This window comes from Nannobrachium achirus (genome assembly GCF_963921795.1).
Source record: "Nannobrachium achirus genome assembly, chromosome: 16".
NCBI classification, from domain to species: domain Eukaryota; kingdom Metazoa; phylum Chordata; class Actinopteri; order Myctophiformes; family Myctophidae; genus Nannobrachium; species Nannobrachium achirus.
Genome location: NC_137823.1, coordinates 59,039,462 through 59,056,011, shown reverse-complemented (window position 1 = coordinate 59,056,011; position 16,550 = coordinate 59,039,462). Strand labels below are relative to the sequence as shown.

Here is a 16,550-nt window from a genome sequence, read left to right as displayed (position 1 = left end):
ACAGTTCATCAGTCACAAACAAAGAAATGTCAAAAAGCTTTTCCAGGCATCAGCCTTTCATCTTCAATCCCACAAAGTGCCAACATTTGCACTTTATGACGCAGCTTACAACAAATGACACTGAAGGCCAATCACACGCACACACATCAACTCTCAGGGTGTCCAGATGTAAATTAAACTGCTTTACTTTAAAGTTATGATAAATGCCATTCTGGTAAGCCACTCTGATCTTTTTATTTTTTGTTGCATCCACAAACAAGACAAAACCCGGTTATGTCTGGAACTGATATGGGCAATGTGTGAAATTGTAGGCAATTTGTTAGAAGTAGCCATATGTGAAATGCTGATATGAAGTGTTAATCGGCAATGTGTTGTAGTGGTCTCAGTTAAACAACAAAGTGTACTTAGCTGTTGATTAAAAAAGGTTATAATGTTGTTACAAGAGCAATACTTTCAGGAATTCATATTATATAGACACACCCACTGACTATTCCTCTAACAAAGTGCCCACAATTCCACACATTGCTCAGTTCCAGCCAGGGTTGGATTGATCAAATAATGTCTTAAACATGTTACTATAAAGTGCTGCCAAATAGAGGTTTGTTCACTGAACTCATCTTGAACCGAAGAACAAACTAACTAAAATAATTTGTAATGACTGTGACAGAAATAAAATATGTTGACCTACCAAGAAATAACTTTCTTACAGACTATACATATCCTACCTTTTACATAGTTGGATATAACTGCTACCGTAGGTCGCATTTAGTATGAAAACCTGCAGATCATGTCTGTCGGTCCGTCCGTGCGTCACACCTCATGTCACCCTCCATACACGGCCAAAACATGGAGCTGGCCAGTACCTCTGTCTGACCTCACAGACTCCAGATATGGACATAGCTGACCTGTTCTGACATCATAATGATGACTCGACCAGACAAATAGTTTAACTCCTGCTTCTTCACTGTGCCGTATTAAGAAGCTCTGATGTTTCACCGCGACCTCGCCCTTAGGGCGTCTTACTGGTTAAATATACTGTGTGTTCTTAAATGGACTTAAGTTTTTCTTGCCATCCACAGTTCTACTGTTCAGGGGAACCACTCCTAACAGAATGGGTTTGCCGCTCTGACATCACGCTCTGGCTTGATGTTCCTTTTATGCCCATATATTTTATGCCTATAGTCGACAATGTGATGTCATGCCCATATATGGAGATCCCTGTCCCGATGTCATCAATATCAAGGGCATATCTGGGAATGCCCATATTTGGTAATGCATGTGCTGACATCACATTGTTGACTATCATGCAGGAATCTCCATATATAGGTATATACTGGTCTGATATACGTATATCACTGGCCAGATGGTCAAGAATTTGGCGCAACATCGCCCTTTAGGGCGAGGTCGCATGTCGCCCTGAGGCGCATGTCGCCCTGAGGCGTCTTACTAGTAGTAGTAAGTCTCTGTAACACACACATACATACACTTCTGATAGCTTTACTGCTGCTCTACTCTGTGATTGGCTAGTCCATTCTGCTCTACTCTGTGATTGGCTAGTCCATTCTGCTCTACTCTGTGATTGGCTAGTCCATTCTGCTCTACTCTGTGATTGGCTAGTCCATTCTGCTCTACTCTGTGATTGGCTAGTCCATTGCTAGGCCAACCAACTGAAAGCCTGGTAAATGCTGCCCTGTCATAGCTGTATGATCGGTTTATTGAAAGCATGCATGCGCCACCTTGTGTTTAAATAATAGGCTACACTTTTTCCTCAGACAAGTTATAGTGTATATATTTTTTTAAATACATTATTGATAATTGACATTGACGGCGAAATTTTGCACACCGCACATTTGTTTTTAAAAAAAACTTTTCGCATAATTTTGAGCAGAAAGATTCTAGAATGTGTCCCGGGACAACTATGCTGCCCTACAAAGACAGAGTGCAGTAACTACGTTTTCGGACACACCAACTTATTTGTGTCGCCCAAAGGTCAAATTAGCCTCCATTAGATATTGGGGGATGAACATTTAGCTCAAGAACAGATGTACAATCAGTGTAATATCACTTATATGCCTTTATCTCGTTTGGCTGATCAGCTGTAACACTTTTAAACCCATTTTTTTGTGAAATTCTTGTACGTAGTTACTGCACTCTGCCTTTGTAGGGCAGTATGGATAAATTGATTCTTCCACAAATGTAAACGTACATTTCTGCACAATATTGTGTTTGCCCCTCACTTGAACGAGGCCAGAAGTGTCAGCGTTATGTGCTGTTCTGGGAAGTGCTGACTGTGAGCCCTGCAGGCGCTGAGTCACAGGCCAGACAGGGGCGTCACAAGGGGGGGAAAAGTGGGACTGAGTTACTAGGGCCCAAGGTGGAGGGTCCTTAATTATTTTATACACTTTAACTATTGAAAAATAGCAGATCTACAAGCTCACAGCGCGGCACCGAGTGCCGCGCTGCAAGCTTGTAGATCTGCTATTTTTGAAAAGTCGTGAAAATGTGTGCAAATCTTTGAATATATATGTATTTTTCAAGCGAACATTTGTAACTCAAATTTTGCTTCTGGGGGGTCCCTGGAACTAAATATTTTGAGATGGGGATCCGTGGCCAAATACATATCATTTTGGAGGTCCTTTGCATGAAAAGGTCTGAGCACCACTGACATAGAAACATGGGTCTTTCAAAAAACCTAAAGAAGGATTTGAAATATTCAAAGATTTTCAAGATTTTTCAAAAATAGCAGATATACAAGCTCACAGCGCGGCACCGATTTCAATAGTTAAAGCACAGGGGCCCCACAGTGAATCGTTGTACCCAGGGCCCAGAATTTGGTGCGACACCGACCCTGCTCAAAGAGGACAGGTCCATAATGAGTGGAAAGCTGGCGACCAGGCTGAGAGCAGACACACAGCCTCAGTCCAGAGCTATAATACAACACCAGGCTGAGAGCAGACACACAGCCTCAGTCCAGAGCTATAATAGACCAGGCTGAGAGCAGACACACAGCCTCAGTCCAGAGCTATAATAGACCAGGCTGAGAGCAGACACACAGCCTCAGTCCAGAGCTATAATAGACCAGGCTGAGAGCAGACACACAGCCTCAGTCCAGAGCTATAATACAACACCAGGCTGAGAGCAGACACACAGCCTCAGTCCAGAGCTATAATAGACCAGGCTGAGAGCAGACACACAGCCTCAGTCCAGAGCTATAATACAACACCAGGCTGAGAGCAGACACACAGCCTCAGTCCAGAGCTATAATAGACCAGGCTGAGAGCAGACACACAGCCTCAGTCCAGAGCTATAATACAACACCAGGCTGAGAGCAGACACACAGCCTCAGTCCAGGGCTATAATAGACCAGGCTGAGAGCAGACACACAGCCTCAGTCCAGAGCTATAATAGACCAGGCTGAGAGCAGACACACAGCCTCAGTCCAGAGCTATAATAGACCAGGCTGAGAGCAGACACACAGCCTCAGTCCAGAGCTATAATAGACCAGGCTGAGAGCAGACACACAGCCTCAGTCCAGAGCTATAATAGACCAGGCTGAGAGCAGACACACAGCCTCAGTCCAGAGCTATAATAGACCAGGCTGAGAGCAGACACACAGCCTCAGTCCAGAGCTATAATAGACCAGGCTGAGAGCAGACACACAGCCTCAGTCCAGAGCTATAATAGACCAGGCTGAGAGCAGACACACAGCCTCAGTCCAGAGCTATAATAGACCAGGCTGAGAGCAGACACACAGCCTCAGTCCAGAGCTATAATAGACCAGGCTGAGAGCAGAGACACAGCCTCAGTCCAGAGCTATAATAGACCAGGCTGAGAGCAGACACACAGCCTCAGTCCAGAGCTATAATACAACACAGGGATTAGTTGGCCTACTGACGGGAAGCTCTACTTCACAACATGCATTAACCCTGCATCATAAATTCATAATCCCCTTTGACAGGGCTAACGTTGTACATTACCGTTACCATTTAGGCATTTGACCCAGTGGTTCCCAAACAATGGGACAACAGTGACCCATTTTTGGGCCATAATCAACAATTTAAGGACTTTTTAATACCTCTAAAATTATAAATTAAACGTTGTCCAAATTGTCAAATATATAGGGGCAGAAATTGTGAAAATAGCGCGAGGCGTTGTGAGCATGTAGATCTGCTATTTTCACAATAGAAAGTATATATATATATATTTTTCGACTTTCTCTGGTGGGAGTCAACTTGTGTAATGAAGTTGACTGAGTCAACTTGTCGACTTTTTCGTTAATGCCCTGCTAGTATATTGTCATATTAAATACTTGCATATCAATGTCAAAAGATTTACCAAAAACAAGCTTTACAAAAAATAATTGCCACATTAGGGATGGGGAGATGGTTTTAATTATAATAACGGTAGCGATGTTGCAATCATAACAACGGTCAGTCCAAGACCGAAACATTTCCCTTAATCTAAAGACAGCACTACCCAGCCTTCTTTCAGCACCTTAACAATATCCAATGTGTTAAACCAAATGGAACCCAAAATCTAGATGTAATAATACTGTAAAGGGCCGTTCACAAGTAACAATCACTATAACTACTACTATAACGTTGTCCACAGTCACCCCACAAATATAACGGAGACAATAGTGAACGACATAGTTATCATTATAGTGCTCGTTGTGAATGGCCCTTTAGAGAGAATGATGCAGTTATTAATATGATTGGCACTCCTTGCAATTGAACATATAATTCAACATTTCCCATAGAATAAGACTGTAAAAAGGTGCCCCTGATTCCCACACAACACAACAATATACCATTTAAAACTGTGAATGTCATTGGTATATATCAATAATTGCATCACGGAACTAACAAGGAACTCATTTTGAAACAAAAGGACTTCTTCATGTAATGAAAAAAGTGTATATAATGGGATCAATGGCATGCAGTGGTCATGTACAAATAAAATACAAGGAAGGTGACTCTCTGGGAATCTTTAGTTTCCTATCCGTGTGACTGGACGTACACTCGTACAGTAAAATAAAAAACAGGCCTTTTTTGTCACGTCAAACTGCAGCGATGCTATAACAACGTCGTCCTGTTCTGTGCTACTTCATACACTGACACACCGTCATCCTTTGTTGACGACGTGCTCCAACCAACGGACTCACTTTGGAAACAGTTTGAACCAATCAGCAATCAGAACTGTCCAGCTGCTGTCCCTCAGTAGCTCATCACTTTTGCAGCTCCAAGCGTCAAAAAGCAAAGTATTCCATTTGTCATCGTCCAGTCTCAACATTACTGGTAGGCAAGCAGTGCAGGGAAAAAACACCCAACAACATATTTTGTTTCTTGGAGGAAAAGATTCTCTGCTGCTGGCTGTCCTGTTTGTGCTCTCACATGAAGTCATCAGAGTCATTGCCATCCTGGAAGAGACAAGAGTTATGTTCACGTTATGTTAAAACGTTCAAAATGAAGCAGGCTGATTTACAACCGTGAAGACGATACTGACCTCGTTAGTTTGCATTTTGTCACTTGTCATGAGAGAAGAATAACTCCTGGAAAACATACCAAAGAAGTGTCAATATGTAGCCTAATTTATATAGACCACTAGAGGGCACACTTAGCACACAACATTTTAAATGAAAACTCTTAGCCAAGTACAGGGTTCCCACTTCCCACACATTTTTACCAATTAATTTCCAAAACTTTTCCAGAATATTTAACCTAATTTCCAGGACCATATAACAATAATTAAGTAAGTAAGTAAGCTTAAGTAAGCTCAATAACAAGTCGCTTACTCCTATGCGCAATGCCTAAAGACAACATTTTCAGGCTGTGACCCCCAAAATAATCATATTTGAACTGGGGACCCGGCACCCTGAGTTGACGAATTTTGTATAATACGTTTCTATTGTGAAGAGGCGTTGTGAGCATGTAGATCGGCTATTTTCACAATTTCTGCCTCTAATATTTGACCCATGTTTAATGTCATTTCAGAGGTATTAACAAAATCAATAACCAATGAATAGCTATTTTTTCAGGACCTTCCAGGACCCTTGATAAATTCCAAAACTTTTCCAGTACTAGAAAAATATTTTTCAGATTTCAAAACATTTCCAGGAATTTCATGACCGTGGGAACCCTGCTAGTATTTTTCTCCCAATTTAGTCATTATGCTAGTTAATTCCTCCCACTGTTTTCCACTGGTGTTTCACCCTATTGGCTCCCATGCCAGTGAGGAGCCCCCACTGGGAGGATGGGGGTCTTACTTCTCCCGTTCAACATTTCCCACTGACGGGCACCACGCCAGCCTGTGCAGCTATGGATTTGATTATTTATTTATAAATCTATTCACCAACAATAAAAGACTATACCAGTGGTCTGGCGTGCATTGACTATGACTCACACCACGGTATACGTGACATTACTGCCCAACATTTTCCAAAGCATATTATAGTTTGTAAGAATTTCAAGGAAGCCATTAGATTACACCTTGCAGAGAATTAAAATGTGGGGCAGTAGAAAGCTCACAGATGTATTTATATTATAGGAATGAGCAACACAGCCAAACGTGTGGGTAGCGCCTGCAATACTGTATTGTTCAGTATTGGTGTTCACCTTTGTTCCTTGGTGCATTGAATGATTGCACTCTCCCACAATAATAAGAAAAAGACAAAACAACAACAACATATTGGCCTTTTTTACACTTTGTTCATTTTAAACTCGGTGTCAGGGAAGCCCAAAACCAGAGAGAATGCCAGCAGAACAGTATTGCAGGCCACTCTGGCAAGTTTTTGGGGGGCGCTACCCACACTGTGCTGCTCATTCCACGAATGCCGATGCTTACAAGCTGTACCTTGTTCTAAGGGGGAATAATCATCGATAAAAATGATATAAAACACAATACCAATTGGTATTATTAAAGGGGAGATATAATGGACCAAAGTTACGTTTCCTAACCTTTTGCGCGTAGTTTATATATAGGGTATATAATATTGCCTCATATAACAGGCATTCTCTGGAACAAATCATATTGATCTGTTGGCTGCTTAACGTGTCTAAATTGGATCAATGATATATCAAAAAGCATATCTAATTGTTTTCACAGGGTGAGATGTACACTCCCAGAGCGGATCAATTTGAAAAGTCAAGCTGAAAATAGTCCCTGGAGCAAAGATTGATTTAACAACAAAATTCTAACAAAAAATGCCAAACCCATATACATGTGCCTACCATACCGGTATAGTCCTTTTAAAAGTGAAAATGTCTTTGGGGCAAACATCTTTTAATTGTCAACCTACCTGAGTTCCTCCATCTCTTTCCTCCTTTTCAACTCCTCCTTCTCATTCTTCTTATGTTCCTGCAGCTGAGCCTTCTTCTCGTTCCTCTCCTCTCTGTCTCTGGATTCCTTCTCGGCCGCCAGGTCGGGGTATCGCTCATCTTTCGTCTTCTCCAGCCGGTTCACGATCTCATTCACCTTCTTCTCCACGGCCACAATCGGCCACAATATAGAGCTATTTAACACTGTTACTGAACACTCTATAGCAATGATTACTGTCACAATATAGAGAGAGCTATTTGATTGAAACTTGCTAAATGAAACTAAATGAATATACAGCACAAGCAGCATTCCCCTAATGTAAAAAAAGGGAGGAAAAAACAAAATGCTGACATTGATGTGACTTCTAAATAATAGGACTTGTGTCGCATTGGGTTCAGCCGTCTTTTCATCTCAGTGAGTTGAGAATGGAAACACTGCCCTCATGTGGATTCTTTCATATCACACTGTAACACTGTTACTGAACAAACACGCTATGGGAACGATTGATTCCTGTCACAATAGAGAGCCGTTTAACACTGTTACTGAACAAGCACTCTATAGCAATGATTACTGTGACAACGTGGGATGGTGTTTTTTACTGGTGTTTCAGTCCGAGTGTGGGGAAAGGGTGCGTTCGGAAATGCGCACCGGACTGCGCGGGCGTTTATCGTGGGCTTGCCCAGGCCTTACGGCCTGGGCATAAATATAACGATTGCATTCACCACGGCTTCGTAACTCGCGCGGCGCTCCGCCGGCCGCGCGGCCCTGGCCCGCTCTTCGCGGCCACTCGCGCCTGCGGCGCTCGGGGGCGAAGAGCAGGACCAAGGTCCGCTGGCCTTCGCGCCGCTTGCAATGTCGTGGACAATAAAACGAGCGCACCCTTTCATACACTCTGACTGAATCACCAGTAAAAAACACTATCTCGTGACAACGTGGGGCAGTTTAACCTGGTGCACTGCACTTCCTGGTGTGTCAGGTGAGTGACTGGGGGAGAATTCCTTGGCTACAGCGACATCTGTTGATGGGGACCTACTGATAGGTTTTATTTCACCAGACTCTACCTGGCTCCAGGGGGTTGAGGGGGGCCGCGGCCGCTTCGCGGCCGCAGCCAGAGCACGCAGTCCGGCTTGGGTGCCCTCCGAGACCTCGGTGTCTGAGTCTGGAGCTCTGTGAAAAAAAAAAAAAAAAGAAAAAAAGCCAGCTGCTGAGCGGGCGTGCGTGCGTGCGTGCTTGCGTGCGTTCAGTGCAATGTGAATGCATGTGACCAATTGATAGGAAGATAGATAGATACGTAATAAACATGAACTAAAAGGAGATCCCAGTAATGTTTTTGGCTTATTTCCACAGGGAAGTCATTCATGAATGAACGAATTGTTGATATAGGACTGTCATAGGTACAGTGTCATTGACAGTACAGTTCACTGGTACAAGGTCAACTAAAAGGTGATCCTAGAAAAGACTAAGTCAGGGGGAAACAATTTAAAAAATAAAACAATAAAAACAGCCGATCTACAAGGCTGCATGTGGATCAGCTGTTTTGGGTAAATGTGGGTTATTTATCTAATGCAGTATTGATCCCTTTATCGAGTGATTGATTGAAGACAGTACAGTACAGTTCACTGGTACAAGCTCAACTAAAAGGAGCTTTATTTATTCTCTGTCTCCACACCAGGCCCAACTGCGCCCCGCCCCTGACTGATAAATTGCGACCGTCAGGTCGCAGTTACTATCGAAACCTCGACCAGCTGTCTGTCTGTCCGTCACACTTTTGCCCCGCTCATATCTCTGCAACCGCTGCCCCGATCCGCGCCAAATTTGGCACACACAGTCCTTGCCTGCCAAACTACGATTCTCACATGGCCCTCCTCTTGTAGCGCCACCATGAGGCCAAAACTCATTCTGGACACTACTCCTACAGATTTTGCCCTAAAATCACACAAATCGCTACGCAGTCAGTATATATTAGGGAGTCTTACTGGTTTAATTATTTATTTATTTCCCGACTATGTTTCCTTTTATTTATTTATTTATTTCCCGACTGTTTCCGAGACTGATTATTTATGTAATTAATTATTTATTTATTTCCGCCCCTGGACTCCGCCCCCCCCAGGCGTCTGCCTATCGGCTGGGCTTTAAAGAGCCATAACTCCGGTTTGCAGCGTGCTACCGTCTCCAAACTCGCTGTCTGGCTTCTCGTGTTACTGGTATTAAATACCACATACAAGCTCACGGAAGCTCCATCCAACTTCTGCGCAATGCATTATGGGATGTTGGAAAGTTGTGGATACTAGCAACAGAGTATTTAAATAAATAAATATGCGTGCGTGCGTGCGTGCGTGCGTAATTACTGCCTCCTCGTTAAGAACCCCACACATTTAGGCAAATTCTTTCTTCCTTCCTTCCTTCCTTCCTTCCTTCCTTCCTTCCTTCCTTCCTTCCTGTAAATGAGGCCGCATGACAAGCGTTCTCGTCACCGCGCTGACGTGGTAATTACACGCAAATACAACACGTCGCATCAAGACGCGTTGTGAGCTTGTAGATCTGCTATTAACGAGTGGGCGTTGTTTCTGTGGGCGTCGCACGCATTAATTATGTAAATTAAGCCGACTTATGCAAATGGGGGGGCGGGGCATGGTTTGGAATGCGTGTGGGCGTGGTGCGTGGGGCGTGGGGCGTGGTGCGTGCGCAGTCAATTAATTAATTAATTAACTGCCTCCTCGTTAAGAACCCCGTAAATTTAGGCAAATCCTTCCTTCCTTCCTTCATACCTACCTACCTACCTACCTACCTACCTACCTACCTACCTACCTACCTACCTTCCTTCCTTCCTTCCTTCCTTCCTTCCTTCCTTCCTTCCTTCCTTCCTTCCTTCCTTCCTTCCTTCCTTCCTAAATAAATAAATAAATAAATAAATAAATAAATATGTTAATGAGGGGCGTGGTCTGCGTTAATTATGCTAATGAGCAAAAAAAAAGGAAATGAGGGGCGTGGTCTGCACCGGTCTGCGCAAAATTATGTTAATTATGTAAATGAGGCTGCATTAATTATGCAAATGAGGTTGGGGCGTGGTCTGCATTAATTATGTAAATGAAGCCGACTTATGCAAATGGGGGGGGGGCGGGGCGTGCGTGTGCGTGCGTGCGTGCGTGCGTGTGTGTGCGCGCGCCTCAATTAATTAATTAATTAATTAATTAATTAATTAATTAGCTGCCTCCTCGTTAAGAACCTCGCAAAATGAACTGGGAGGAGCTTAGTTCAATTATAAAAAAATAAAAACAGCGCGTAAAAAATGCAGACGGCCGTATGTAAATGAAGGGGAGGAGCTTAGTCGACATATGCAAATTGGGGGCGGGGCGTGGTTTGGAAATGTGTGTGGGCGTGGTGCGCATACATTATGCTCGCATACATTATGCTAATGAGGGCGTTAAGGTTGGTTTCCCAGCGCGTAAAAAAAGCAGACGACCGTATGTAAATGAAGGGGAGGAGCTTAGTCGACTTTAAAAAATTGGGGGCGGTGCATGGTTTGGAAATGCGTGTGGGTGTGGTCAGCATAAATTATGCTAATGAGGCTGTTAAGTGGCGTTTCCCAGCGCGTAAAAAATGCAGGTGGCCGTATGTAAATGAAGGGGAGGAGCTTAGTCGACATATGAAAATTGGGGGCGGGGCCTGGTTTGGAAATGTGTGTGGGCGTGGTGCGCATACATTATGCTCGCATACATTATGCTAATGAGGGCGTTAAGGTTGGTTTCCCAGCGCGTAAAAAAAGCAGACGACCGTATGTAAATGAAGGGGAGGAGCTTAGTCGACTTTAAAAAATTGGGGGTGGTGCATGGTTTGGAAATGCGTGTGGGTGTGGTCCGCATAAATTATGCTAATGAGGCTGTTAAGTGGCGTTTCCCAGCGCGTAAAAAATGCAGGCGGCCGTATGTAAATGAAGGGGAGGAGCTTAGTCGACATATGCAAATTGGGGGCGGGGCGTGGTTTGGAAATGTGTGTGGGCGTGGTGCGCATACATTATGCTCGCATACATTATGCTAATGAGGGCGTTAAGGTAGGTTTCCCAGCGCGTAAAAAAAGCAGACGACCGTATGTAAATGAAGGGGAGGAGCTTAGTCGACTTTAAAAAATTGGGGGCGGTGCATGGTTTGGAAATGCGTGTGGGTGTGGTCCGCATAAATTATGCTAATGAGGCTGTTAAGTGGCGTTTCCCAGCGCGTAAAAAATGCAGGTGGCCGTATGTAAATGAAGGGGAGGAGCTTAGTCGACATATGAAAATTGGGGGCGGGGCCTGGTTTGGAAATGTGTGTGGGCGTGGTGCGCATACATTATGCTCGCAGACATTATGCTAATGAGGGCGTTAAGGTAGGTTTCCCAGCGCGTAAAAAAAGCAGACGACCGTATGTAAATGAAGGGGAGGAGCTTAGTCGACTTTAAAAAAATTGGGGGCGGTGCATGGTTTGGAAATGCGTGTGGGTGTGGTCCGCATAAATTATGCTAATGAGGCTGTTAAGTGGCGTTTCCCAGCGCGTAAAAAATGCAGGCGGCCGTATGTAAATGAAGGGGAGGAGCTTAGTCGACATATGCAAATTGGGGGCGAGGCGTGGTTTGGAAATGTGTGTGGGCGTGGTGCGCATACATTATGCTCGCATACATTATGCTAATGAGGGCGTTAAGGTAGGTTTCCCAGCGCGTAAAAAAAGCAGACGACCGTATGTAAATGAAGGGGAGGAGCTTAGTCGACTTTAAAAAATTGGGGGCGGTGCATGGTTTGGAAATGCGTGTGGGTGTGGTCCGCATAAATTATGCTAATGAGGCTGTTAAGTGGCGTTTCCCAGCGCGTAAAAAATGCAGGCGGCCGTATGTAAATGAAGGGGAGGAGCTTAGTTGGCATATGAAAATTTGGGGCGGGGCGTGGTTTGGAAATGCGTGTGGGCGTCGTGCGCATACATTATGCTCGCATACATTATGCTAATGAGGGCCCACGTCTGACACGCAAAGATGGTTTCGGCTCCCGAAAGTCGTAGAGAAAAACGGACACCAGATCCTCGACCGGCTCGTCGCGCTGAAGACGGGAGTATAAGTTTCGTCACCAACGGAGCTACGGTTCCGTCAATCGCTTAGGGTTTGACTTTCAGCAGTTACGACCCGTTAGCGCGCTCTCACTCCAAGGCGATAAGACGCTAGAACTCGGTTCTGAGATATGTCGTAGAGCGCGTCTCTGAGATATGTCGTAGAGCGCGTCGAGACGAACGCATCGATGCCTCAGCCGACCTCCTGCGACCTTGCTTTGGCTGGAACTCTGCTCTCGGCAGGGCTCAGGGGTCTAAAAACCTTAGACCGTCTTGATGGCAAAGCCACAGAAAGTGAAATCCTCACAGGAGCGAGGATTTCACGCGAAACTTATATGAGCGCGTCGGGCTCGCCGATACGAACGCGTCGGCGCGGGTTTCGTTTCCGTACGACATTCCTGTGCGGAGGAAACGGCCCTTCCCTATTAAGGCCAGCTAAAACAGTCTTTTCGCTGAAAATCGGCGTTTCGAAACATCGGGCGGTCCCGAAACCGACACGGTTGGATCGGGCATCCCTCGAATATGGACGAATTGCCCTGTCCGCGACAAAAGGATTTTTTAGGAATATTTGGCAGGCTTTAAACCGACAGAGGTCACCCAGAAGGCCCCAGGTGTGACCTGTGCGACCCTTTAAGGCCCTTCCCCGAGTCCCTCGGGCAGGAGACTCGTATGTTCTTGTCCGTCTCTGCGCGCCGCTCCAGACTCTATAGAGTAAGAATAAATGAAACGGAACCAAGCGGACCCCCTCGGGGGCTTGTATGTCAACCGTTATGACCGTTACCAACAAAACAATTGCCATCAGACGATGGTGTAAAAGTGGTCACAGGCCTGCTCTGGATTAACAGCCATTTAGGGCCAGAATGATTTCATGCTTTAACTGCTAAAAGTAGCAGACCTCCAAGCTCGCAGCTGTCAGGTTGTAGATGTTCTGTTCTCCACAGGGACGGCACGGTGCAGCGGTCATGCTCCTGGACTCTGCATCCGAGGACCGGGGTTCTGAATCCCACTGGGGACGGTGACGTGTTGGTGACACGATGCCTCGTGAGCTTGTAGATCTATTTCTTTATATTTAAAGCATAAAATATTGCGTCATAATGTGTTCAGGCCTAAATGGGTTAAATCATACTAACATGGTGAGTGTTCTTACCTGTGGTGCTGGTGAACCTTTAGGGGGAACAGGTGAATGAAGTGAAACCACACCACATGAAGGCTTTTTTACACCCAAGTTGCTCCTCCCTTCAGCTATCTATCTAGTATCTGGGAATGTGTGCGTGCGCAAGTGTATGCGTGCGTGCGTGTGTGTGTGTGTGTGTACACATTCTTCTTACATAAGTATGTGTGCCATGATAATGATTAGAGTGGGGTGGTCTAGCATCCTCACCATTACAGCTATGACAATGCGCCACGTGTGTGTGTGTGTGTGTGTGTGTGTGTGTGTGTGTGTGTGTGTGTGTGTGTGTGTGTGTGTGTGTGTGTGTGTGTGTGTGTGTGTGTGTGTGTGTGTGCATGTGTGTGTGTGTGTGTGTGTGTGGTCCTCTCCTAGCACTGTCAACCACCAGCAGATGTCAGGGTGACCACAACATGGGTGGTAGATGTTATTTCCATCGTGTGTGTGCGCGCGCGCGCGTGTGTGTGTGTGTGTGCGTGCGTGCGTGCGTGTGTGTGTGTGTGTGTGTGTGTACGACCACCACAAGGGTGGTCAAGGTTATTGTGACTGGACGCATATAAAGTGAAAAATAGTGGGTTTTTGACCACCTCTCCCTGTTTTCCCTGCTCTTTTCCCTCCCTCGTCGCTTTCTTTTCCTATTTTTGTGTTTCAACATTTACTGTAATCTTTTTTTTTTCTTTTTTATATGCTTTATTACAGAGAGGTCGCTGTAGAGAGACTGGGAGGAGAGGAGAGAGACGTGCAAGACAAGACAGAGGTCAGATTCAAACCTACGTCTTCCTGCCCACCAAGAGCACATGGCACCAACCAGCTGAGCCACCAAGTACACGTACGCACGCACACACACACGCACGCAGGCACGCACACATGCACGCAGGGACGTGCTGGCCATTGGGAAAAGCGGGACAACTCCCGAACGGCCGGTTCATTCCCGGGCGGTCCAGGCCGGCCATTTGGAAAAAAAAAAAAAAAAATGTCGGCCTTCATTCCATAGATTTTTTCACAAAGCAAAGCCCTGCTTCATCATACAAGGCTGTCGCACAAAAGTAGTGAAAACAGCCGATCTACAAGCACACAACTTGTAGATCGGCTGTTTTCACTAGTTTAAATCATTTTTAAAATGATAAATAGAAAACAAACGGTTTTGGACATACAAGGTTTCCACCCGACAACGACGAAATATAACTCATGTAATTGGCCCACTGGCTTGTCACTTGCCATGATCTGAAATGGCAAATCTTTGAGTAGCAGCAGCGCTATAGAGAGAGATCTCTCTCTATAGCGCACAATGAGGGCCTCTACAACTCTTTATCCCGGGCTGAATCAGGGGCCCAGCATGTCCCTGAATGCACGGACGCGCGCATGCATGCACAAACTTACTGACTGTAGGTTGAGTAGCCTATTTGGAAACCTGTGTGATCATTTTAAAAATGATTTAAACTAGTGAAAACAGCCGATCTACAAGCACACAACGCCTCGCGGTGCGAGGCGTTGTGTGCTTGTAGATCTGCTGTTTTCACGAGGCGTTGTGTGCTTGTAGATCTGCTGTTTTCACTACTTTTGTGCAACGGCCTTGTATGATGAAGCAGGGCTTTGCTTTGCGAAGAAATTTACAAATTTGAAACTTGGAGATACAAGGTTTCTGCCCGACAGTGACGATTTACTTTGTTGGCCGCCCAGCCCCCAAAATGGAACGAAGGCTGACATTTTATTTTATTTTTTTCCCTAATGGCCGGCCTGGACCGGCCGGGAATGAACCGGCCGTTCGTTAGTTGTCCCGCTTTTCCCAATGGCCAGCACGTCCCTGGATGTGGCACCAAGACTGAAAGACGGAGGGACTCCAAGAGGGGGCAGAGGAAGACAGGTCGTTATTTCTAACTTGGGTCGTCTGTACGTTACGCCCTGCGCCACAGAATGAGAGCTTTCTTCCCCCAAGGTCTTACTGGAGGTCCACTGACGGTTAATTGTCTCCAGTTCTTTTGGCTCACGGTCCTCATGGCCAGTGGGGTAAAGTACCATAACTAAGTACATTTACTTGTTTTCAAACATTTCCGCGAGGTCACTTGTCGCCCTGAGGCGTCTTACTAGTATTGATGGCATAAAAGGCATTCTATTGCATGGGAATTCCCAGATATGGGCTTAATATTGCTGGGCATAAAAGGGATATTCTATTAGTGTGGTTGCACTAACAGGGCATCATCTGGGGATCAGATGTAGAGGTCAGCTCCATACCTGTATATGGAGATCTACACTAGGTGATGATCCAGTTGTCTCCATGTATGGATATCTTTGATGAGGTCATGTCATGTCACAACATTGTGATGTCACAATGTCAACAATATGATGTCACAACAACGTGACATTGACATTGAGGCGTTACAAGTTACGACTCTACGGACAAGATGTGCCGGCTTTCATAGTTAACTGCGCCCTACGGTCGCAACAAGTCCCCTAGTGCTCTCACAGCTGTGAACAGCTCTTACATGTAGTCAGGCTTTGCTTAATGGAGTCTGACTCATGTAAAAATGTAGTTATATTAATGTGGAGAACATGCTACATGTTTATTCACCATGTAGCCTACCGTACATGCTAAATAATAACAAAATCTGGATGCTTATGGTGATGTCATAAGCTACTATATGGCAGGGGTCTTCAATGTTTTCAGGCCAAGGACCCCTTAGTTGAGAGAGAGAGATGAAGCAGGGACCCCCACAAGCTTTTCATAGATTCCTTATTGTTTCATTGTTTGACAGCACAATCATCAGTGTATTTTGGATTCATGTGAATTTGTGTTTTCAGATATTTAACCACTTGAACCGTCAATAAACTTGACCTTTCACTCTGTACTCTGTACTGCTCTTTTTCCTCTCTACACCAAACTCTTTGCCAAAACTGTGAGGCGTTGTGAGCTTGTAGATCTGCTATTTTTGGCTAAAGTTCTCCGAATCTGGACTCTAGGGTTCAAGTGGTTAATATAAAAAAGGAGAAAAAAAAGT

The 16,550-nt window shown here is 45.0% G+C and overlaps 1 protein-coding gene across 1 annotated transcript; it reads right to left on the bottom strand.

The window, feature by feature from the left end:
* Positions 1–5,350: 5,350 nt before the first annotated feature.
* On the bottom strand, positions 5,351–15,573 carry LOC308301173 (coiled-coil domain-containing protein 25-like; the record flags this gene model as incomplete). The annotated part of the gene is made up of 5 exons (XM_080745068.1): positions 5,351–5,419; positions 5,506–5,551; positions 7,298–7,535; positions 13,534–13,550; positions 15,434–15,573. The coding sequence occupies 5 exons, from the start codon at positions 15,571–15,573 to the stop codon at positions 5,390–5,392; spliced, it is 471 nt and encodes a 156-aa protein (XP_080601194.1). The 3' UTR covers positions 5,351–5,389.
* Between the last annotated feature and the right edge of the window lie 977 nt (positions 15,574–16,550).